At 50.5% G+C, this 25,000-nt stretch overlaps 1 protein-coding gene across 1 annotated transcript in view; it reads right to left on the bottom strand.

The window, feature by feature from the left end:
• The window catches only part of LOC132462835 (receptor-type tyrosine-protein phosphatase mu-like), a 151,054-nt gene that overhangs the window by 23,739 nt on the left and 102,315 nt on the right, over positions 1-25,000 (bottom strand). Inside the window, 9 exon segments of the mRNA XM_060058595.1 lie at positions 796-921; positions 5,064-5,195; positions 6,702-6,875; positions 8,148-8,297; positions 10,732-10,867; positions 11,570-11,724; positions 13,180-13,296; positions 17,408-17,638; positions 24,565-24,616. Coding sequence (XP_059914578.1) covers positions 796-921; positions 5,064-5,195; positions 6,702-6,875; positions 8,148-8,297; positions 10,732-10,867; positions 11,570-11,724; positions 13,180-13,296; positions 17,408-17,638; positions 24,565-24,616 — 1,273 coding nt within the window.

The following is a 25,000-nucleotide window of genomic DNA, read 5'->3' as shown; positions in this document are numbered from 1 at the left end:
ATCCACGTAGTTCAAGAACAGAAGGCTCGTTCCCACTTGTGTGAGAGAGATTGAGACAGAGAGATTGAGATTAAGAGAGAGATTGAGAGAGAGAGAGATTGAGTTAGAGAGATATGATAATGAGAGAGAGATAGATTGAGAGAGAGAGAGAGAGAGTGAGAGAGAGACAGAGAGACAGAGAGACAGAGACAGAGAGAGAGAGAGAGAGAGAGAGAGAGAGAGAGAGAGAGAGAGAGAGAGAGAGAGAGAGAGATGAGTCAGAAACAGAGACAGAGACAGAGTGAGAAAGAAGAGAGAGAGAGAGACAGAGAGACATAGAACGAGGGAGAGAGAGCCACATAGTTCAAGAACAGAAGGATCTTTCCCCACTGGTGCGAGCCGAGCCGGCTCCTCGCACCAGTATGTGTGAGTGGGAGGTGTGGGAGGTGTGGGCGGGTGAGCTCGGCAGTCACAGTTACTGTCAAAAAACTGATCAGCAGAATACTCCCAAAGAAAAATGATAAAGAGACAGAAAAGAAAAGTTTTCACCCAGTAACGCTGGAACACAGACTTGAAAAACTGCACACACACACACACACACACACACACACACACACACACACACACACACACTCCACCCCTAACCTAAGAACGCAACAGGCTGTTGCATGAGTGTACACACACACACGCAGAGACACACACAAAGACACACACAGATACACACACACACACACACACACACACACACACACATTCCACCCCCAACCTAAGAATGCAACAGGCTGTTGTGTGAGTGTGCTGATGGCGGAATCGTACCCGGGCAGCGTTGTAAATCCGGAATATTCTGCTGATGATGTCCTCCTCGAGGTCAGCGGACACGAACTCCACCTGGATGTGTCCGTGGCGGTGAACGCCGTTCTCTGGCCAGTACTGTGGACACAACTAAGAAAAAATAGACACAGACACGGACATGGACATGGACATGGCCACGCACGCACACGCACACACACACACACACACACACATACACACACGCACACCCACACACACACACACACACACGCACGTTCATGCACAGACACAGGCACGTGCTCACACAGGCACACACACATGCACACGCACACACAGTCACACGCACACACACACACACACACACACACACAGGCATGCACACACACAGTCACACGCACACACACACACACACACACACAGGCATGCACACACAGATTCATGCACACATTCAGGCACACCGACACACACACAGGCAGGCACGTACAGGCATGCACACACACAAACGCACACATACACAAACCAACATGCACACAAACACACGCACACACAGATGCACGTACAAAGACGCACGCACACAATCACAGACACACAGTCGAACCATCATTGACCCAGGTCAATGCAAAGGTAAACATAGATGGACATGGAGAGACAAACAGAGAGGATCAACAGAAGGAGAGAACAGAGAGAAGAAAGGATGTGCAGTTAGTTTGGTGCCCTTCCTGTTCACTGTGGCTTCATATGCACAAGAGTCGAAAGTCCACCCCAAGGAAGACATAGAACGAGTGAGCTTGTGTGTGTTGAGAGTTAAGATCGTGTCCCATCAAAACAAGGGCTTGCATGTTTCACACTGGTCAGGTATTCCACGCAGCAGCTGCATATCCAAACACGTGGTCCTTTCCATTAACACTATTTTTCATGGTCTAGATCAGGGAGAGAGAGAGAGAGAGAGAGAGAGAGAGAGAGAGAGAGAGAGAGAGAGAGAGAGAGAGAGAGAGAGAGAGAGAGAGAGAGAGAGAGAGAGAGAGAGAGAGAGAGACCACTTGCGGCCCTGCAGACCAGCCCCATGTGAGCCTCTCCTCATGGCTGTCTACAGAATCAGAAGAAAGGGGGAGATTGTGTGTTGTGCGTGCGATGACGGCTTTGTAGCGGTGATGCGAGCGTAGACTCAAAATCAATCTGGATGTTTTATTTTTTTCCTCGTTGGTTGAAATTGGGTTGCGAGCACCTCAAAGAGAAAACAAACAACAATGTCTCCCTTTATTTTCAATGCTAGCGAATCTGACGTACTTATTGGAAAGAGTTATACTAAGACTTATTTCGTAGTATATGTGTTTTTGAGTCTCCCACTCATTTTCTGCTTTTTCCCCACACATTTCCCACATCAATTTCAGTTTCCATCCTATTGCTATCACAATAGGATGGCGGCTGTTAAAAAACATCAGGAGTTTCCATCTGCATCAGAAACTGTCGGTAATATAGGTCAATCCACATGACAGCGGTGTGGTTCTTTAAGGTGCCGATGCCATTGAGTTATGCTAGTTTATGTTAGTTTGGGGATTTCTCTTCTCCGTTTATATAATTATCCATCTGAACCCAGGAGCATCACTGGGCCTTCATACTGCGGGGGTCCAAGACCACCCCAAGTCGAGGTTGAACGAGTGTGTGTGAGCGTGGGTGGGTGTTATCCTTTCACAGCCTACATCATTTAGTTCTCCATAACTTAGAGTGTAAATACTCATACAAATTGGTCTTTTAATAATTCCAATATGCATTTTTTATATTTTTCTTATATCATGTTGCCTCATGTCCTTGAATGTGCAAAGATACTTCAAAATCGTGATTCTGATTCTGATGCAACGTGTTAGCGCTGCCTCCGGCCACTCAAAATCTGCATTCATAAATCCTAAGCCATCGCTTTACAGTTCATTATATATTCACAAGCATGTTGTGCATATGGTGTACGTTACAGAACCGTCTGGAGAACGGGTGATTGAGGCATTAACAAGATTCCACCGCAGGAACAACCCGAAAAACAAAACGGATATACGAGAACAAATGTACCGACACCAGGGTACAGATGAACGCTCGCGGCATACTGCTCGTAGTAACGGGCGAGTACGTGTGTGTGTACGTGTTGACACACACACACACACACACACACACACACACACACACACACACACACACACACACACACACACACACACACCAGGAAATCACTCCTCCTCCTCGAATTCGGGTTGCTCTTCCTCAGAGAGTCCATCAACACTTGACAAATTCAACAGACGCGAGACAACAAAGAGTCTGATGGAGAGACACTGATCCTCCACGCTCCCCCTCCCCCTCCCTCCCTCCCCGTCTCCCCCCCACCTGCCCCCCCCACCCTCCCTCTCTCTTCCTCCCCATCTGCTGGCTCTCCGGCCTGCCTGCCTTCCTTCCTATCCCAGCTACAGTGAGAATATGCAATGAAACGCTCCGTCCCTCCGTCCATCCCTCCATCCACCCCCTCCGTCCATCCAGTCGGAGCAGCCTGACACCCGGGGGGGGGGGGTAGGCAGGCCAGCTAGGGGGCTTTGATCCGCAGGTGTTATGACAGAGCCCCGGGCTGGAGCCCCGTGGAGCCTCCTCCGCAGGCCCGGCTCATCCATCCAGCGGGCCGCTCTCATTGGCTTACGTGGCGGGTAGTGGGCGCGCACGGCCCCCCACCCCGCACACACGCCCCCCCCCCCCGCGCATGTGCGCGATCGGACACACAGCGCCCTGTACATTCTAATTTATTTGAATCCTTTCGAGGTGGATGTCGATTTTTAGCCCGAGCCGCTTTCTCTCTCACACGCACGCTCTCTCTCTCCCTCTCTCTTTCTATCTCTCTTTCCCTTGCCCTCTCCTTCTTTCCTTCTCTCTCTTTCTTTCCCTCCCTCTCTCCCTCACCGTTTCTCCCTCTCCCTCTCTCTCTCTCCCTCACTGTATCTCCCTCTCTCCCTCTCCCTCTCTCTCTCTCCCTCACTGTATCTCCCTCTCTCCCTCTCTCTCTCTCCCTCACTGTATCTCCCTCTCTCCCTCTCCCTCTCTCTCTCTCCCTCACTGTATCTCCCTCTCCCACTCTCCCTCTCTCTCTCTCTTCTATCTCTCGTTCCCTCACTCTTTCTTTCCCTCTCTCTCTTTCTCTCCCCCTCTCCCTTCTCTCTCTCTCTCTTTCTATCTCTCGTTCCCTCACTCTGTCTTTCTTTCCCTCTCTCTCTCTCTTTCTCTCCCCCTCTCCCTCCCTCTCCCTCCCTCTCTGGGCATGTGTGAGGGATGGAGTATGCAGGATCAAATGAAGGGATTGTTTTCTGACTTTTGCTTTCGGTCCCAGCAGCACCACCGCCCTACTTTCTCTGTTGTCTGCTGTTACTACATGAAGCCCTCGTCACGCTCCCCTAGGATGCCCTGCTGTTTGTGTATGTCTGTGTAGAGTTTGTCGTACTGCAAGTTGCTGTTAAGCACCAATTTCCCATGTGAGAACATTCTTGCTCGTACTATCATTTATGCGTTGGTGGTTGTTCCCCCGGAGTCAGGTTTAGTTAGGTTTCCTTTCTTTTTTGTTCTATTTCCTTTGGTTGATTTAATGCCATTCCGCCATTTGTCAAAAGCAATGTTTAAATAAATAAATTGTTTCGAACGCAGCCCTTTGTCTTCAGCCTACATGTTATTTGGAACCATCTCCGACCTTGTGATGGTGCCGTAACAGTGCCTCTGCATCTGTGTGCATTTGGATGCGTGTCTTTGTGTCTGTAGTTGTGTTTGTTTGTGCATGTATCTTTTGGGGTACTGTTTGGGGTACGTCCTCTCAGTGTTTCTCTGTGCGGGGATGGCCTATTCGTGTGTGGGGTATGCGTGTGTTGATGTAACCAGGTGCGTTTGTTTGTGCAGGTGTACAGGTGTGCTTGTCTGTGTGTGCATGTGTGTGTGCGTGTGTGTGTGCATGTACAAATGCGTGCGGGTGCGTGTGTGTGCATGCATGTTTGGGCATTTGGGTTTGTGTGTGTGTTCATGTTCATATGCGTGCATGTGCGTGTGTGCATGTGCGTGTGTGTGTGCGTGTATTAGTGTGTGAGTTTGTGTGCATGTACATGTGCGTGCATATGTGTGCATGTACATGTGCGTGCATATGTGTGCATGAGTGTGTGTGCATGTACATGTGATTGCATGTGTGTGCTTTAATGTATGTGGGTGCATGTGTGTGTGTGTGTGTGTGTGTGTGCACGCATGGGCGTGCATGTACGTGTGTGTGTGCACCGGATAGGGTTTACCTGGGCGGGGTCCACGTCGTTGAGCATCACGATGGAGGTGCAGTGGTAGTCGAGCACCAGCCTCCAGAAGTCCTTCGCCGTGTTGGGGAGGGGGTGCTGGGTCACGATGAACGCAGATGGCTGCTTATAGCTCTGGAGGGGGGGGGAGGACCGGGGGGTGGCAGTGGGGGTCAAGAGGGGAGGCAGAGCGGGGAGATGATGAAAGGGAATCCGGAGTGAGAGATGAGAGGAGAGGGGGAGAAAAGAGGGATGGAGGTGAGAAGAAAGGATGGAGACAAAAAGCGAAGGAACATTGGAGGTGTCCTTGCGGAGGAACCTCATGTATATTTTACACCCGGTAAGCTCTACGTGTTAGCCGGGATGAAAAAAGTTACATTTATTTAAAGAAATGACCTCAGTCGATGACCAGGCTTTTGTTAAAGGCTCTTGTATTCTAATGGAGATGCCGTGTCTGAGCTTGTATATTAAGAGCGGGAGTAGGCCTTGTAGTCCGAGGCAAAGATCTCTGAGTTGGGGCTGCGGTTTCAATGGAGAACATGAACTTTGACCCCTTTTTTTTTTTTACGTATTCTTCTACCAAGACTGAAGAATATCGTACACGTGCAGCCGGTCTCGATGATCAAAGTCACCCTTGAACAGAATTGAAAGAGGGATGTGGAATGAGTGAGTTTAGAGTCTCTGAATGTGTGTATGTGTGTGTATCTGTGTGAGAGACGATTTAATTTTTTTCAAAAGCAAAAACAGACAAAACAGTTGAAGGCAGTAATGGGCACAAGGTTGACCTCTGTGACCTCCTCCTCGCTGTCTTTTACACACACTGATAAACACAGCAGCTCATCTCCATGTTAACCTTTACCAGCAAAAAGCAAAGAGGCCGCGCACCAGCGCACATTTCAGGTCCTCGGTAAAGTTCAAGGATGCAGAGTATTCTTGTGTTGTGTCGGTTGTGTGTTTGATAGTGTGTGCTCAGTAGTGTGTGCTTTGTGAGTATCTGTTTTACATTTTGTATTGTATGTGATATGTGTGTGGGTGTTCTGCATTGTCTGTGTGTGTGTGTGTGTGTGTGTGTGTGTGTGTGTGTGTGTGTGTGTGTGTGTGTGTGTGTGTGTGTGTGTGTGTGTGTGAATGTAATCTGAATTTTGTGTGTTTTGGTGTGTCTGTGTGTGTCTGTGTTTTCTTCATTGTGTATTGTGTGTGGTGTGCGTGTCTATGTAGCTGTCTGTATGTGTTTGTGTGTGTGATTGTGTTTTCTATATTGTATCTGTGAGTTTTTGCTCTGTATTGTATATGTGTGTGTGTTCTCTGGTGTGTATTTTATGACGTGTGTGTTTCTGCATGTTTGTGTTTGTTCTGGATGGTGTGCGTGTGCTTGTCCATGTTTGTGTTTGTAAATTGTGTTTGTGGCCTGTGTGTGTGTTCTGCATTGTGTATCGTATGTGTTATTTGTTGTGTGTTTGTTCTCTAGTGTGTATCGTACACGTCGTGTGTGTGCGTGTCCCCTTACGTCCATGAGGGCGGCGTTGAGGTAGTTTGAGCTCTCCCCGTCCATTGTGTATCGTATGTGTATTCTGTATGTGTGTTCTCTAGTGTGTATTGTTCGTCTTGTGTGTGTGTGTGTGTGTGTGCGTGTCCCCTTACGTCCATGAGGGCGGCGTTGATGTAGTTGGAGCTCTCCCCGTCGATGGTGATGAGGAAGGGCAGGCAGCGGTCCGGCGGCAGCACGTCCATGCAGCGGTTCTTCTCGTGGTTCCGCGGCAGCAGGGCGATGCTGCAGTCCTCCACCCGCAGGGTGGGGGTCACCATGTTCAGGGTCTAGGGGGGGGGGGGGGGGGCATGAGCGGTGCAAACACGGATCGTCAACAGCGGTCGTCAATGCGTCCCGTGGGCGAATGTGTTTCTTGTAGGCGGAATCCGGGAAGATCATGAATATTTGTGAGGGTTAGGGTTAGCCGGAGCTTGTCCATTCACGTTGGTTTAAATCCCTCATCCAATCCAGAAAGGCTCAAATCTGTCACGGGACTGCAGGGAAGGAAATGGAGAACTAAAGTGAAAACGTGACGTTGTCCTGGCAACCGGATTCTCAGTTCTAAACAACCGGACGAGAGATGGCGTTTTCCATTGCTTCCATGTGTTGTTTCTTTCAAGATGAAATTAAATCATTTCAAGAGACGAAAATCACTACCAATTGAACATGTCGAGGCGTGCATGTATTCCCCTGGGGTATTAAAAGGAAAAGTTTGCGCTAGCATGAAAGATAAAGTTTATAATGCAACGGTAAGTTGGCCCAATCTCAATATTACTTACATCATTGGTAAAGCAAACTCGCAAATTAATTCTCCAAAAAATCGTTCCTTTTCTATAAAACGTTTGTGTGGCATAGGATTCCCCCCTTCGTTAATTTGGTTTGTGTAGAATAGATGGAAACGTGACGTCACACTTTAGTACTCTATTTAGGGTTAGGGTTAGGTTTAGGGTTACGGTTAGGAGTCAGCGTGCGAGTTTGACTGACGGGCTGCCTGTCCAATCCTAGCGCTGGAGGCGGGACTTTTCCCGGATTCCGCCTACGAACAACACAGTCGCGTCCCGTGGGTGGGACGCGATACAACAGGCCTCCGTGCTGCGTGGGAACGGGGCCCTGGTGCTTGTGGCCTGGCTGTGAGAAGGCCTGTTTCACACAGCGAACAAGTGAATAATATACATAGATGTGGAGGGCAGACTTAATGCGTGTAGAACAGAGCATGTATCAGCGATTTCAAAGCAATGTATCCGGTGGATACAGATTCCTGCTGTCTAGTAACCGACGTCTTCGCCAAATTCCGTGACATATATTTTTTATGTTAAAATCTTGAGTACATTTTCTTTTTCATCCCATTTTCCCCCATTCTATCTTAATTATGCACCGAGTACCTATGCTAGATTGATACCGGCAATTTTCTTTAAGGGCTCCCTCCAGCTGTAATAATTACAGAAGCAATTTAAAGCCGCCAGGCTTGGCTTAGGGCGAAATTAAACAGCTGAAAAACATTAAGAAGATTACTGGAGGTGGTCCTCAAAGTGCTGTGTGTGGACAGCGTGCCGCCTCACCCTGAACTCCTCTTTAATGGGGCTGGAGTTGGTCTGCGGGTCCAGGCGGTTCATGTCGTAGTAGACCGAGCGCAGCTGATTGGCCGGGATGGTGGTGTCCCCGCAGAGACACGCCTCCAAGATGGCGTCGTGGATGAAGACGTACTGCTCCTGAGGAGAGGAGGGGATAAACTTGACTTAACCGGTGGTTTGTTTACAGTCACGTCAACGACCGTCGCACGAGTGTACACACCTGATTCCGTTAGAAAAGTTATTTCAGGTTAACATTAATCATTCAGTAGTTCTTCGTTTACATTTGATTTCATTCACCACTATGATCGGTGAGGCCGTCATCGTGTTCTCTTCACTATTATCAACAAACTCTTGGTAGAGTGTCCTCAAATTCACTTTCCACATTACATTGGGTAACCTTATTTTGAGAATTCCCCCAAACATTTTTTATACAATGCTTTAGGCCACGCCAGTACTATGGCGTTGCCAGGCCAGAGTCCCGACTCATCTCATCATATATGTTTCTGATCATCAACCCTCAACCCATCATTATCACATCATCATCGCTGTCGCCCATGTCCTAACATGGCTGAGGAGCCCTTCTGACAATCAAACGGGGGCAGCGAGTCTGTTGCCGTGGCAGCCATGCCACCGCTTACCCCCCTCCCTCTCTTTCCCCCCACCCCCCCTGTGGCAATCTGACAGCTCCAGCTGACGGCTTGACGTGAATCCATTGTGAAGTGACATTTTCAGCTGACTCTGTCTTGTCACTTCAGAACAAATCCACGAGCGCAGGGGTCACCGATTTACACATCCAACGGAAAAATCAACGTCCCCCACACCCCCACACATGTAGCGTGGAGGGCGTGAACCCACTGGCCCCGAAGGCGTGGGAGTGACCGGGCCCGACCGGACCAGGCCTCTGCTCCACCGATCGATCGACCCGGCAGATCGCGGCTCACACACTTTAAACAACGACGACGACAACAAAGAGCCAACAGCAAACAGCCATGCACTGCACTGGGCCGGCGGCCATCGACCGATAAAAGGACAGAGGGGACGCAAGGAGAGACGCATCGCAGCTGGAGGGCAGAGGAGCCCTGCCAAGCAAACAGCCTGGACACCTGCGAGGGGAATGACACACACACACACTCAAAACGCACAACAGGAACACACGCATGCACACGCAGACAAATAATATACACACTCACAATGCATAGCAGACAGACGCGCATGCACGCGCAGCCACATAACACACACACAAACACGCGCACGCTTCCGCATAACACACACACACGCAGCCACACAACACACACACACACACACAGCCACACAACACACACACACTCAGCCGCATAAAACACACACACACGCACACTGCAACATAACACACACACAAGGAGAAAACACACACACACACACACACACACACACACACACACACACACACACACGGCCACATAACACACACCCACACACATCCAAGGAGAAAACACACACACACACACACACACACACACACACACACACACACACAGTCTGAAGGTCACTTGACTTTAGCGCAGAGCGAGTCAGGAGGAACATGGCGACATTCGGGTTCCCGCCCGGCGCCGGTCCCGCTCCACACGTCAGCCATGAAGCATTCGGCCCATTAAGACCAACGACGCCTGTGATCTAAACGGCGCCGCGGACAAATGATGCGTCCAGCGCCGTGGCGGCGGCGCCGGCACCGGCCGCTTCCAGATGGCGGGCGTTCAGGAAAAAGCGGCGTGCCCTTCCAGGGAGGCCTCCGGGAGAGGCCCGCTCCCGCCCACGAGTCCTCCAGGACTGGCTTTTACCCCTCGTATTTAGGCGGGGGGAGGTTGGAGGGGGGTTTCGGATCCGCGTCTAGCCTGCGTGCCGCTCACGTTTTTATTTCTCGACGATAAACGACGCTGGCGAGTGAAAGGGTCAATGAGAATGTGATTATGGCGCGGGGGCCCCCGGGGGGCCGTGATAAAAGCCGAGGTACGGACACGCCGGTCCGGGGCTTCAAATGAAATAATGACCCGAGTGTTTTTGGAGGGGAATGGATCGTTTGTAGGGCTGTGGGCTAAGTGCATTACGTCCCCTCCAGTGACCTTAATCACAGCAACCAATCAATTACTAGCAGCAGCGTGGTTTGAACGGGGGCCAGAGCGCGACACGGCCATCAGTCCTTCTCTAGGAACTACCGGGTGCAGAATTACTCCGGGGTGTGGGAATCTTTCGGTATCTCGCGATTCGATTTCAGAATTCGGTTCTCGATTCAGAGCCGTTCCTGATTCAACATCGGTTCTCTCTTCAGTACGTAGGGGGTTGATTTAAGGATCTACTCCAGCCCACTGGGTGCTGAGAAAGGCGATGTGGCAAATGATGGCGTGAAAGCAGAGTGAAGCGTGTATACGAAAGCAATAATGTTAGCACACAAAGGTGAACCTAAGACGAAAGGGAAAAACCTCGCCCCAAAATATAGATTTTCAGAACTTGTGAATCGTTTCAGAATATGCGATTCTTACATGAATCAGTTCCCTCCAAGCCTTTATATATATATTGATATATATATATTAAATACCTCTGTCTGGACCATGTTGACTCTGCGTGAGCGTAGCTCCCTCACACAGTTGTAGATGTCCACCACGCCCTCTCTCTCAGCCATGTCCAGCATGATGTCAATCACTATGAAGCAGCCGGTCCGGCCCGCCCCCGCACTGTAGGGGACCAATCGTAATCGAGGAGACAACATGAGCTGCGATTCAAGTGTTTCACCACACAATGTTGAAAAAATGGTTGCGATACACACACTGTGCCATGAGCTTATTTATCATAAGTTCATGTGTCCTCTGCTTGTTGCCTAGTAACCTGAATTTTGGGGGTACAGCCTCCTAGCTTTGGGATTCCATCTTCGACTTTTTGAAACTGGCCCCGAAGTGGTTGCGCCAACAAACAAATTTTACTGTGTTTTGGATCCTGCATTTAGTTTTTATAGCATCAAATCAAGTAATTCGCCATTTTTTCAAAGAAAAACAGTCAAAAGTTAAATACAGTAAAACACTCACAAAACAATCACGCCTGTTTTTAAAAGTTTAGTTACCCTTCAACCTTACACGTTTAGTTTAGTTTATTTGTTTATAGTTTTGTGGAGAGTCCCCTTTAATTAACTGTATAGTAAAAGGAGCAGCTTTAGCCTATTTGGCTAATTTCCAGCTGTACTGTAAATATAAATGATTTTCTCCATATGATCACTAATTATTTGCGGCCCAATATCCTTAACACCCCCGACCATATGTCCTCCTCTGAAGTGCAAGGCACAGAAACCACTCTAGTACATTCATTAAAATCCTCCAGACCCCCTGTGTACAGGTCGAGTGTGGGTAGGCATGCGGTAATGGCTCCGGGCTCCCAGTACAGACCTGCAGTGGACCACCATTGGCCCGGCGTTGGTCATGGTCTTGGACTTGACCCTGCGGATGAAGCCCAGCAGCCCTGTGGCGTGGTAGGGCACGCCGTGGTCCGGCCAGCCCGTGAAGTGGAACTGTCGTATCTCCCTGATCTCGTGAGCGCCTCTCTGTGGTGGCCAGAGGAGGAGAGGGTCAACGCTCTCTTTGTATGAATAGACACGCGCACGCACGCAAGCACACGCACACGTGCACGCACGCACTCACGCACACACAGAAACACACGCACACACACTAACGCACACACACACACAAACACACACGTACACGCACACAGAAACACACACACACAAACGCAGAAAGAGCAGAAGAGAGTATGAAGTATTATCAATGTATGACCACACACACACACACACACACACACACACACACACACACACACACACACACACACACACACACACACACACACACACACACACACACACACACAGCCTAGGCGAGCTGGAGAGTTGGAGCTGGCTAGCTGGGATAAGGGTCAGTTATTTTTTTTGGTATTTGGTGAGTAAACAAGGCGATATGTGAGGTGGAGGTCAGAGCTTCTCTGACACACACACACACACACACACACACACACACACACACACACACACACACACACACACACACACAACACAGGAAATGTATTGAATACAGATTGCGATTTAATGGATGGAGCCGAGGAAGGGCTCATGTTTCCATCCTCTGCCAACCAACTACCACACACACTCCATCAAGCTCCACAGTGTGTCTTTATTATACCTCATCATTATGTACACACCTATATTACTCATGTATGTTGTTTGTCCTTGCAGGGCTGCCCTATCCCTCCCCCCTGTGTGTGTTTGTCATTACACCAGTTCAGTGATTTCCACTTTATTTCCAATAAGGGCGGGCAGTCAGATTATCATTTAGATAACTGAATTGGAGTTGGAAGGTGCAGTACATAAGACAAAGTGTTCGTACACTGCCGTCCGTGGCATCGACATAAAGCAGTTAAAGAAGCTAATGAGTTTGAAAATGTGGAAAAGATTTGACTCTAATTTGCAAAGTTACACAACGTGCTCTGCTACTGAAGGAGCCGTGTCCGAGTGTCTCACAAACAACAGCCTACACCCTGCTACAAACAGCCTCCACCTAACAGCCTCACCCTGCTACAAACAGCCTCCACCTAACAGCCTCACCCTGCTACAAACAGCCTCCACCTAACAGCCTCACCCTGCTACAAACAGCCTCCACCTAACAGTCTACACCCTGCTACAAACAGCCTCAGCCTATCAGCCTCCACCTAACAGTCTACACCCAGCTACAAACAGCCTCCACCTAACAGTCTACACCCTGCTACAAACAGCCTCCACCTAACAGCCTCACCCTGCTACAAACAGCCTCCACCTAACAGCCTCACCCTGCTACAAACAGCCTCCACCTAACAGCCTCACCCTGCTACAAACAGCCTCCACCTAACAGCCTCACCCTGCTACAAACAGCCTCCACCTCATGGCCTCACCCTGCTACAAACAGCCTCCACCTAATGGCCTCATACTGAGGATAAACTCTTCGGAGGGACGGGGGAGAGAGAGGTGTACCTTCTCCACGGCAAAGGTCCTGATGACGTACTCCGACAGCAGCTCCGTCTCGATCAGCGTCACCTTGATGTCCCGGTAGATCTCTGTGTCGTCGGGCCAGTACTTGCAGCACTTGACCTGAAGCACGGGAAACACACGACCAGACGACCACAGCATGACGTTGGCGCCGTACGTCACACGTTCAAGTATCTTTACACATCAATTACTACGTAGACTGCCCCTCTACGCAGACACCCGCACACGCACGCACGCACACACACACACACACACACACACACAGACACACACACACACACACACACACACACACACACACACACACACACACACACACACACACACACACACACACACAGACAGAGACACACACACACACATAGACACAGACACAGAGACGGAAACACACACACACACACACAGACACAGACACACACACCTATCTGGTTTCAACCCAAAAAGTAGATAACCAAGTTATGCTTTAAACCACAATCCGATTCATCAGATCTTCATTTTATATCCCGAACCCGCCCTCGACATCGCCGTCACAGAACATTACCCTCCCTATCTGCAGCCAATATTCAGAGCTCCATGTCTCCATGGAGTCCTATTAGTTTCAGCCGCTGGTCAAGGAGCCGTCGCCACAGAATGGGAATCCCACGTATCGACGGGGGCGCTCGCCCCTCCGGCACATTACTGCCTTTTCATTCGCACGTCGATAACCTGAGAATGAGTTTAAAGGCGCCGCGCGGCGACGGCAGACTGTTAAGAGAGAACAGGGCTCGTGAGCGGAGGCCTAATGCTGGCGCCCCGGGGGACCGGGGAGCAGGGTACGATTGCGCACCTCAAGTTCTCTCCGGCAAGGGGGTGGAAGACAAAATAGAGGAATGATCAAGTGCTGTGATTTGATGAGGGAAAATAAAGACGATCTAATAATGATATGAACTGATAAACCGTTGGCTGTTTAAAAACAGATTTCCCCGAAGAAATCTAAAATGTCCCGCTGGAAAACTCCTGTGTATTAGGTATCATCATCATCATCTCACACACACAGACGGCGAGCACAAAACACGCGCACATACACACACACACACGGACAAACACACACATACAATTCTCTCCTCACCCTTTCAATTAAACTGTTGATACTGAGGGCTCTGGCAAACATCATCTGATTTGTCGGAGGGGTGTGTGTGTGTGTGTGTGTGTGTGTGTGTGTGTGTGTGTGTGTGTGTGTGTGTGTGTGTGTGTGTGTATCAGAGAAAAATGATGGTTTCTGATGACAAGGGTAAACCTGATCACCACAGTTGCTAAATTAAATTCTAATTTCCGCTGCTATTGTCTCTCTGTGAGTGTGTGTGCGTGCGTAAGAGTGTGGGTAAGAGTGTGCGTGTGTGCATGTGTGCGTGCGTGTGCGTATGCTCTGATTGGGGAGTGAAACTAAATGAGATTTGGGCTTTGATGTGGAGGGGAGGAGGGCACAAGGGGGAGACTGCAGGTCCACACTCTATCCCATCATCACCACCCCCATGATGACTAATCCCTGATGGCAATCACAAATCCAGCATCCGCCTCCAGCCAGATTAAATTAGGCTGAAAGCCATTACCTTATTAGATCTAGCTCTAAATCAGGGGGACCTCATTTTGGGAAAGGTGGCAGGAATTAGCTCATGGGTGAAGAGCACGGACGTACATACAAATGTAGCTTTATCTGCCCCCGCAAGTATGCACTCGTCTGGGTGTGTGTGTGTGTGGGGGGGGGGGTATGTGTGTGTGTGTGTGTGTGTGTGTGTGTGTGTGTGTGTGTGTGTGTGTGTGTGTGTGTGTGTGTGTCTGTGTGTGTGTGTGTGTCACACACGGGCTCTGTGCGTCTGTGTTTGAGTGATCCACATAAGACACACACTGACCCCCCCCCCCCCCCCCCCCTACCACACACACTCACACACACACAAAAACACCTTCCAAACAAAATCTATAGTACATCAAAGTCTGCTGACTGCCGCTGCTGTGTGTGAAGCGCACGTCCGTGTGTGTTGTGCACGAGGCCGTGCAGGGTTTGGTGCGTTTTGCCAGCAGCTGAGCTGAGCAGATGGCTCGCGGCGGTGATATGACGGGCTGTGGTTTTTATGGCGGATAGGTGGAAGTGGGTAAGGGGGCAACTCCACCCTCCCCTCCCCCCCCCCCCTCCTCCTCTCCGCCGGAGCCACGCTCTCTGTGACCGACGGTGTCTCGCGGGCGTCATTGGACAGGGATCATATAGAAGACAGATTGGAGGGGGGGGGGAGGAGAGGAGGAGGGAGAGGAGGATGAAGAGGAGATGAGGTGGAGGTGGAGGAGGAGGAAGAGGAGGAGGAAGAGGAGAGGGAAGAGGAGGAAGAGGAGGAGAAGAGAGCGTAGGAGGAGGAGGAGGAAGAGGAGAAGAGAGAGGAGTTGGAGGAGGAAGAGGAGAAGGAAGAGGAAGAGGAGGAGAAGAGAGAGGAGGTGGAGGAGGAGGAGGAAGAGGAGGAGGAAGAGGAGAGGGAGGAGGAGGAAGAGAGAGGAGGTGGAGGGGGGGAGGAGGAGGAGAGGAGGAAGAGGGAGGAGGGGGAGAGGAGGAAGAGGAGGAGAAGAGAGGAGGTGGAGGAGGAGAAGGAGGAGGAGTAGAAGAGAGAGGAGGTGGAGGAGGAAGAGGAGATGGTAGAGGAGGAGGAGGCGGAAGCGGAGGAAGAGAAGAGAGAGGAGGAGGAGGAGGAGGAGGAAGAGGAGGAAGACGAGGAGGAGGAGGACCCCACCGCCGTACCCACCCCGCCCTCACACATGGCGCGAGCCACCGCTGCGGCTGAGCAGGTGTGGGGAAGGCAGAGGGCGTGGCGCCCCCCCCCCCCCCCCCCCCCGGGCGCGGCTGGCGCCACGGCAGAGCGGTGGTCCTAATGAGGTGCCTGGAGACATGGGGCGCCGCGGGTTCATTAGCAGCTCCGCTACGTTCAAGACCCCGCCGCCGCCGCCGCCGTCACTACGCCTGACACACTCGCTACCGCAAAGGTGTGACTGCGTGTCAGGGTTTTACGCCGTAACGCAATGTGGGTATGTGCGCGTGTGTCGGCGGGCGCTGGCTGGCGGGGCAGCATGTGATGCAGGTGTGTGTGTTGGTTTAATGTTTAATGTGAGGTGTGTTCTGATGCTGATCTAACCAGGAGAAACAGTGGGAGGTGAAGGAGGTTAGTGGGGGGGAACAAACAAGCTGTTCAAGCTCTGTCTTCCAAGGCAAACACACACAAACACACACACAAACGCACACGCGCACGGTCGGTGAAGTATGGGCCCGCGCATTAGCACCACCTACGAGATGAAGTCCAGACTAGATGACAACAGTCCTTCACAAGCCAGAGGACAACATTAAGGAGTGGTTGTTTTAGGGCTGGTGGTGGCGGTGTTTGGTGTGTGTTGGTGTGTGCATGTGTGCGCGTGCGGCTAGTTGTGTCTAATCTCTTGTTCCTGGAGTCGTAGTGACGGAACAGAAGTGGGGCGCCTGGATGGCTCGGTGGTAATGAAGGCCATCAATCAGCCTCTCCTCATGACTCACCCATCAGAGGGGGAGAGAGAGAGAGGTTGGGAGAAAGAGAGAAAGAGGCAGGGAGAGACAGAGAGAGAGAGAGAGAGAGACAGAGACAGAGACAGAGACAGAGACAGAGACAGAGACAGAGAGAGAGAGAGAGAGAGAGAGAGAGAGAGAGAGAGAGAGACAAATACAGAGAGAGAGAGAGAGAGAGAGAGACAAATACAGAGAGAGAAAGAGGGGGAGAGCCAGTGAGAGAGAGAGAGAGAGCAAGAAAGAGAGATTTTCCTGAAAAGCAGGAACTATGGCTCACGGAGTCCCCAGTAGCAGAGCACATGGGCACACACACACACACACACACACACACACACACACACACACACACACACACACACACACACACACACACACACACACACACACACACACACACACACACACACAGTATATGTATAAAGATCCATCTATATCCTTTTTATAGCACACACACACACACACACACACACACACACACACACACACACACACACACACACACACACACACACACACACACACACACACACACACACACACACACGCACGCAGATACATAATGCAGTTGTTCCAGTTTTGTCTTTTGATAGATGAGGCCGTCTGTGAAGGTGTGACCTGGGAAGTGTAGTTAGAGGGAATGCCCGTGTTCCAGTAACTCACCCTGCCCACCTCCACCAGGTTGGTCACCATGACGATGGCGGCTGTGTTCTCCTGCCAAACCATCCTCCAGAAGTCAAAGACTGTCTCCTGCATAGGGCCTGGGCGAGAGAAAGACAGAGAGAGAAACACAGAGAGACAGAGAGAGAGAGAGACGAGAAGCGAGAGAGACAGAGACAGACAGAGAGAGACAGAGCGAGAGAGACAGAGAGAGAAACACAGAGAGACAGTGAGAGACAGAGAGACAGAGAGAGAGACAGAGCGAGAGAGAGAGAGACAGACAGAGAGACAGAGCGAGAGAGAGAGACATAGACAGAGAGAGAGAGAGACAAAGACAAAGACAGAGAGAGAGAGAGAGAGAGACGAGAAGAGAGAGAGACAGAGACAGACAGAGAGAGACAGAGCGAGAGAGATAGAGACAGAGAGAGAGGTAAAGAGAGCGAGAGAGAGAAAGGGAGGATGTGTTTTTTAGTTCTCCCATCTCGTTCTTAGCAGTTCTACCGGCACTGCCAACTCATATTAAACAATAATAAAAAATAGACCAATTAAAAGACACAGGGACACATTGCATGTGCTTGGCAGAACGTATGATTGGAAGCGCACTCATTTGTTGTGTGTGAGTGCGTGCGCGTGTGTGTCTGTGCTGCAAAAGGATGTTACTTTTGGTAATTACCAGATACCCTGTAATTTACTTAGTTTTCCAAACCCGGCGTTGCTGAAAAGGTCCGGCGCATGTCACAATAAATCAGCGGCAGGCAGCCCCTTCAGTCTTTTCCATATTTAAAACTCCACTGAGCAATCATTGTTAATTGATAGAATTTCAATTATTTTTCTGGTTAATTCAAATGATTAATGTACATTTTAATGAACCGACGGCAAATGGAAAACGAAAAAAAAAGACTGACAAATTAATTAGTGAATGCAAATCCCAGTGCATCTTCCTCCATGAACCCAATTTACCTGAAGACATGTTGCGAATGCACACGCACATATTTTGCAACATACGCATGAGTGCGTGCACACACACACACACACACACACACACACACACACACACACACACACACACACACACACACACACACACACACACACACACACACACACACACACACACACACACAGTCATTGACATCATGAAACATCACAACTCCACTTATCTTTTCTATTTTTGAATAGTTTGCTGCAGCGGTAAACGTGCATTAATACATATGTGATAAATAACAGGGTTGTGTATCGATGGGCGGGTTGTCCGTCAGAGCAGAGCTTGTTAGGCCAGCCTGAGGGAACATGTGACCTGTGGGAGAAAAAAAGCGATTGCCTTCAAATGACAAGCGTGTCACATATGAAGCCTCCAGACCTATGATTTTTAATTACTGACACAAAAAAAGATCGATAGATGACAACTTCTATATGTTGAGCCCATGGCGGCCATTACACTGAAGCGGCAATCTTCGCACCCCCCCACCCCCTCTTCAAACTGAATTGAAACAGAGTTGTAAATGAAATTTCGGCCTCTTCGCCTCCCAACCGCTCCTCTCTTCCTCTAGCTCAGCAAGTGATGGGTCTCAATTTCAACAGGATCCAGGAAACGCAATATTCAATCTCCACAGACTCCCCAGGCCTCTTCAACAGCTCCCCGAAATGATTGAGCCACCCACTCCTCCTCTACTTCCCACGCACCCTGCACCCCCCCATGCCATGTCCATCCTCCAACCCCCCCCCAACCATTGGGGGAGGGGGGGGGTTGGTTGGAGGATGGACATGGCCCGAGAAGCTGTGATGGAGAAGATGGCTGGCCAGGACAGCTGGTGAGTAGGACTTCAGTAACACAATACAACTTGGCAATCCATGTTCAAAAGAAAAAGAATTGGATACGCAGCGGGTGCCAAGCCTGAGACGGGAGAGTTGTGATCCAATATGCGTGTAGGATGGAAAACAATAGGTGAAGGAGGAGATGTTTTTGTAAATTGGAGCATGTGTGTTGCCGGGAAAACAGGGAAGTTATGTATCGGGGTGCGATCAAAACAAGATGGTCCCAGGAAGAAATAGCTTTACACATCGCCATTAATTCAATTATGATTAGTTCACACGTAACGCAGTGCATCGTACCACAACGTAATGTAATAGAACGAAACACTATGACAACGTAGCAGAACATAACAAGACATAACGACAGATATTGTAACAAAACAAAACACAAAAGTATTAAGTAACGTAGCGCAACATAACGCACCGAAACGTTACATACCACATTGTAAAATCAACATACAGTACAATACTGTTAGGTATGATGCGTTACGTTGTGATAGCGTGTAGGGATGGGAATCGAGAACCGGTTCTTGTTCAGAACCGGTTCCGAGTCAACCGATTCCTTGGAATCGTTAGCAAGCCTGCTTAACGATTCCGCTTATCGGTTCCGGTCGCGGCAAATGCGTCGTGACGTCACACACACGCTGCTTTGATTTGGTTCAGAACGCAGCAAACATGTCGCCGCCGAGGAAGAATCGCATTGTGCGTTCAAACCAAACGCGACGGGGCGACAAGATCCCATACAAAGTGAACGTAGAGACGCGTATAAGGGCGAGTTTGTCGCGGGAGAAAACCGGCGACAAGTTTTTGTCGTGATAACAGCCAATCAGCGTTCAACAGCGTGATAACTGAGTGACATGTGTAACGTAACAGCCAATCAGCGTTCAGCCGTCAAACTCAGTGCAGTGCAGTCCGGGTGAACCGCGGAATGGAGGAAAAAGTGATTGTTGCAGTTTGCGACTCCCGGATCTCTATATATAATAGTATATCATATATTATATACTATATTATAATTGTATATATAATATCACGGCCAACAGCTCTGTCGCCTCCGGATGGCCGTAGCGTGGGGAGCTCTCATAGGGATTGGGCTTCTCGGGGTTTGTTTACCGGCATTGCTATGGTTTCCGGTCTTGTGTGTTCCAACGGTTTATTAGGTAGGCCCATCTAATAAATCTCTGTCTAATCAATGCTTCATTTTGTTTATGTCAGCTTAATTTTGTTACAAGTTGAATGCAAATGAGCACTGTTAGAATTCCAAAAGGCACAAGCTCTTACTTGGCTGTTTTCAGTCTGTGTTTTTAGTTGTATGGCACATAATGATGGCATTTGGGCTTAAAAAGCGATATATTTTTTCGTCTAGACCAATTGATTTGAAAATGTACAATTTCCTAATACTAGAAGCACTTCTGATCAGATATTAAAGAGATGTAATGCAAACAAACACATTTATACTTATTTTCTCACCCAATGAGAATCGATAAGAGAATCGATAAGGAATCGGATCGATAAGCAGAATCGGAATCGGAATCGGAATCGTGAAATTCTTATCAATTCCCATCCCTAATAGCGTGACGTATCAACGTAACACAACGTTATACGACGCAACTTCTCACAACATAACAAAACATAGCATACCACAAGTTGTGGCACTAAAGGCCTCGCCAAGGGGCCTTCCACCGGCCCCAGGGGGCCCGCCCGTTTAACGATGCAGTGATTGGAGGCTGGTGGTTAAGCGATTCAACCTCATTGTGCACTGCGTCGCCCGCGTGGAGCTCAGTGGATGGAGTGGAGGCCCTCGAGGAGAGCCGAGCAGCACTCAAAGCCCCGGCATCCAGCTGTCAGAAGCTAATAGCAACGCCGCCGCCGCCGCCGCCACGGCTACAGACGTTTTGGGTCGGGACTCGGCCTGTTCCTCCTCACAAGCGAGGACTGTGACAGCTGTGAGATATTCCCCAGCCGGCGACATCCACCAAAACGCCTCGGAAGCCGTACGCATGCACGCACACCAACCGAACGCACAGCGAGATTCACACAGGCACACACAGGCTCACAGGCGAGCGCACACACACAAATAGACAAACAAACACAGAGACACGAACACCAAACAAACACACAAACAAAAACCCAGACTCAAAGCAACAGACACTAACATAAACAGACACCCTATGGGTGGTTTTTCCACTGTATTACTACCAGTGTTTTTTTGAATTAATTACATTTTTGATACATTGCTACTGCCACTGCTGCTGACATAAGCAAATAGGAACATGTTGTAAAGGATATCTAATGATTATGAAATGATTCCAAATGCTACCGTGTCAGATTCCCATCAAAATCTGATAGAGCAATTTGGGGCCGCTCAGGCCAGAAAAACAATAATATATTGCCAGTGGTGAATTAATCAAAACGCCAGACAGCTGTTTTCTGAATCACTGCAACATCTCCCATTCTTTCTCCTCTAAATAATTGCACGTGCCCACCAGAATGTCAGAGTAGTTCTTCTGTGACAAGAGTAAATAGACCTCATGGGAAAATATCTTTGTTGAGCAAAATACTAATCCAAAAATCCTCACACACATGTATACACGCACACACACACACAGCTGCACACGCACACACATGAATGCATGCACACAAGCACGCACACACCCTTCAGCAGAGACCTGACGCTCCTCTCCTCATTAATATTACATGCAGCCTCTCTCTCTCTCTCTCTCTCTCTCTCTCTCTCTCTCTCTCCCTCTCTCTCTCTCTCCCTCTCTCTCTCTCTCTCTCTCTCCCTCTCTATCCCTCGCTCTCTCTCCCTCTCTCTCCCTCTACCTCCCGGTGGGTTTGAAGGCCTTACCTGGAAATTATAAAAAGTAGCGTGCTGATGGTGACATTTGGCAATTGGATGTGATGAAGGTGTGTGTGTCAGGGTTCGTGCTTATGTGTGTGTGCGTGCGTGCTAGTGTGTGCGTGCGTGCTGGTGTGTGTGTGGTAGACAGGCACCGGCGAGGCTAGGAGGAGGATATGAAGAGGGTCTTGATGAAATTGAGTCACCTCCGTGTGTCATATGAATATTTTGCAACCCGGGGGGGCTGGATGAGATATCCGCAGGTTTTCCCTACTGGGATCCCGTGGTGATGTGGGGGGGGGGCTGTGGCCGGGGAACCTGTTCTAGGAGGAGGAGGGGGGAGGGGGGGAGGAGGAAGAGGAGGGGAGGAGGGGGAAGTGGAGGGGGGTAGAGGGGGGGGGAGGAGGAGGAGGAGAAGAGGAGGAGGGGAGGAGGAGGGGGGGAGGTGGAGGGGGGTAGAGGGGGAGGTGGAGGGGGGTAGAGGGGGGGAGGAGGAGGAAGAGGAGGGGGGAGGCAGGAGGAGTGGGGAGATGGGGAGGAGGAAGAGGAGGGGGGAGAGGGGAGGAGGAGGTAGAGGATGGGGGATATGGGGAGAAGGAGTAGGAGGGGGGGATGAGGAGTAGGAAGAGGGGGGAGGAAGGGGAACGGGGGAGGAGGGGGCGTCATTCTCTCCCTCTCCCTCTCTCTCTCTCTCTCTCTCTCTCTCCCCCTCTCTCTCTCCCTCCCTCTCTCACTCCCCCTCTCTCTCTCCCTCCCTCTCTCTCTCTCTCTCTCTCTCCCCCTCTCTCTCTCCCCCTCTCTCTCTCCCTCCCTCTCTCTCTCTCCCTCTCTCTCTCCCTCCCTCCCTCTCTCTCTCCATTTCTCTCCCTCTCTCCCTCTCTCTCTCTCTCTCTCTCTCTCCCTCCCTCCCTCTCTCTCTCCATCTCTCTCCCTCTCTCCCTCTCTCCCTCTCTCCCTCTCTCTCTCTCGGCTCACCAGGTGAGCGCCGCCGGGATCGGGGCGAACGATACAGAGACGTATAACGAGGCTGGTGACGGTGCGCGCCGGGGTCCCCGGGTGGAGACGGGGGTGACCCAGATAACGAGGAGCCGCCACACGCCCGGTCCCCGTCCCTCCACCCAAAAAGAACACCCTGACAGCTGTCCAACCCCCGCCTCGCCGCGGAGGGGGGTTCCTCCACCACCAGCCCGCCGCCACGCCACCACACCTCAGCAGCCTCTGATCAGCACCGCTGGAGCCCGGGCGGCTGGGGCCAGCAGCCCTCTCTCTCTCTCTCTCCTCCCTCCCTCCCTCCCTCCCTCCCTCTCTCCCTCTCCCTCTCCCTCTCTCTCTCTCTCTCTCTCTCTCTCTCTCTCTCTCTCTCTCCGACTCCCCGACTACACCTGGAGTGTTTTTATTTATTTTTTGTTGCTTCGCCTTTTTCTGACAGAGGAGGATTTCTTTTTAGCCTAGCGAGCATTATCGCGGGGCACCGCCATTTAAGCTAAATCAAATAAATAAATAAATATAAAGCAGTGTGAGCTGAGTCTGTGAGTCCCAGCGGGCGATAGCGAGCGCGTCAGTCTCGCCAGAGACTTCCTGGACGTGTTTTTTCTTTTCTTTTCTCTGTGCGTCCCAGAAGGAGCCGGCGCTGCCAGCGCCCGGGTGCACCTCCTCCACTGCAGCTTCTGCCGCTGTGCAGCGCCGCTGTGATTGAGAGAGACAGGTTGTGTGTGTCTCTCTCTCATCTCCTACTTCAGTGTCAGCAGCACACACCCCAAGCCTGTCTCCCTTCTTCCTGTCTCCCCCCACCCCCACCCCCCCCCCCCACCCCCCAAACATCCCCAGCCTGCCGAGGATGATGATGAATTATAGAAAAAAAAAAAAAAGCTCTCAGGGAGAGTACAGATGTTTCATGCATCCTCTCCTTCTCCACACTCTAAGACTCACACACACACGCGCACAACCACACACACACACACACACACACACACACACACACACACACACACACACACACACACACACACACACACACACACACACACACACACACACACACACACACAGAGTCTTCCTGGAGGACCCCCTACCCCCCCCGCCCCCGCCTTTCAGTCAAGTCGACAGAATAATCTCAACCTATTAGGCAAGCAAAGTGTAGAAAAACACAGCGAAGCCCACCAATCCACAGGCACACACACAGGCCCTGATTAACATTAAGGCAAGAAGGGACTTCCAACGCGTTTCATCTCAGGCAGAGAGGGCTTTAGTGGTTGACAATATTTCTTTGACCGTCCATCTGCATACGCATATTTTAAAGCAAAAAACTAAGTACGTCAATACTTCTAATGACAAGAGTGCGCCCCAGCCTGTACGTATGCAAATTAATCCGGCTAAAAACCCGCACTCTGTAGAGACGAGTGGCGCCGCAGAAGCCGTCTATTCCCCGCCGCGTGGCACGCCAAACGGTTAAAAAACCTCCGTTTTCGGTCTCTGAACTGTTTGACTCGACAACCGTCAAGCGAGCTGCCTGTTCCAACCGGGGGTCTCTCCCGGACGTGTGAGTGTCCCACCAGCAGGTGCTGTGGGCAGACAGCGAGACACGCGGGCAGACAGGTAGTCAGGGAGATGGGTGGCGAGGCAGCGAGACGGTACGTGAGACGCTGCCGGGCTCGGCGGGGGCGATCCATTACCAGAGGAAGAGCAAACAGAGGGGTGTTTTAATTGAGACGCCCAGCAAGAGGAGCTACGCTCTAATAAACAGGTAATTATGCAACTCCCCGGTCCGCCAAAGCAGATTGTGAATCCATTAAGGCCCCTTCTCTCAAATCGCCACAACCCCCCCCCAGCTGTTTTTTATCTTTCCACTTCTTTATTTATTTGACCTGCTGGAGCGGTGTGCCGAATCCCCTGGCGCGCGCTGGGTTGTTGTGTGGGAGTGATCGCTCTCGACGCTCAAAAAGAAA

Source organism: Gadus macrocephalus, chromosome 8 (genome assembly GCF_031168955.1).
Source record: "Gadus macrocephalus chromosome 8, ASM3116895v1".
Classification (NCBI taxonomy): Eukaryota; Metazoa; Chordata; class Actinopteri; order Gadiformes; family Gadidae; genus Gadus; species Gadus macrocephalus.
Note: the sequence above shows the minus strand (reverse complement) of the source record. Positions and strands in the feature narration are given on the sequence as shown.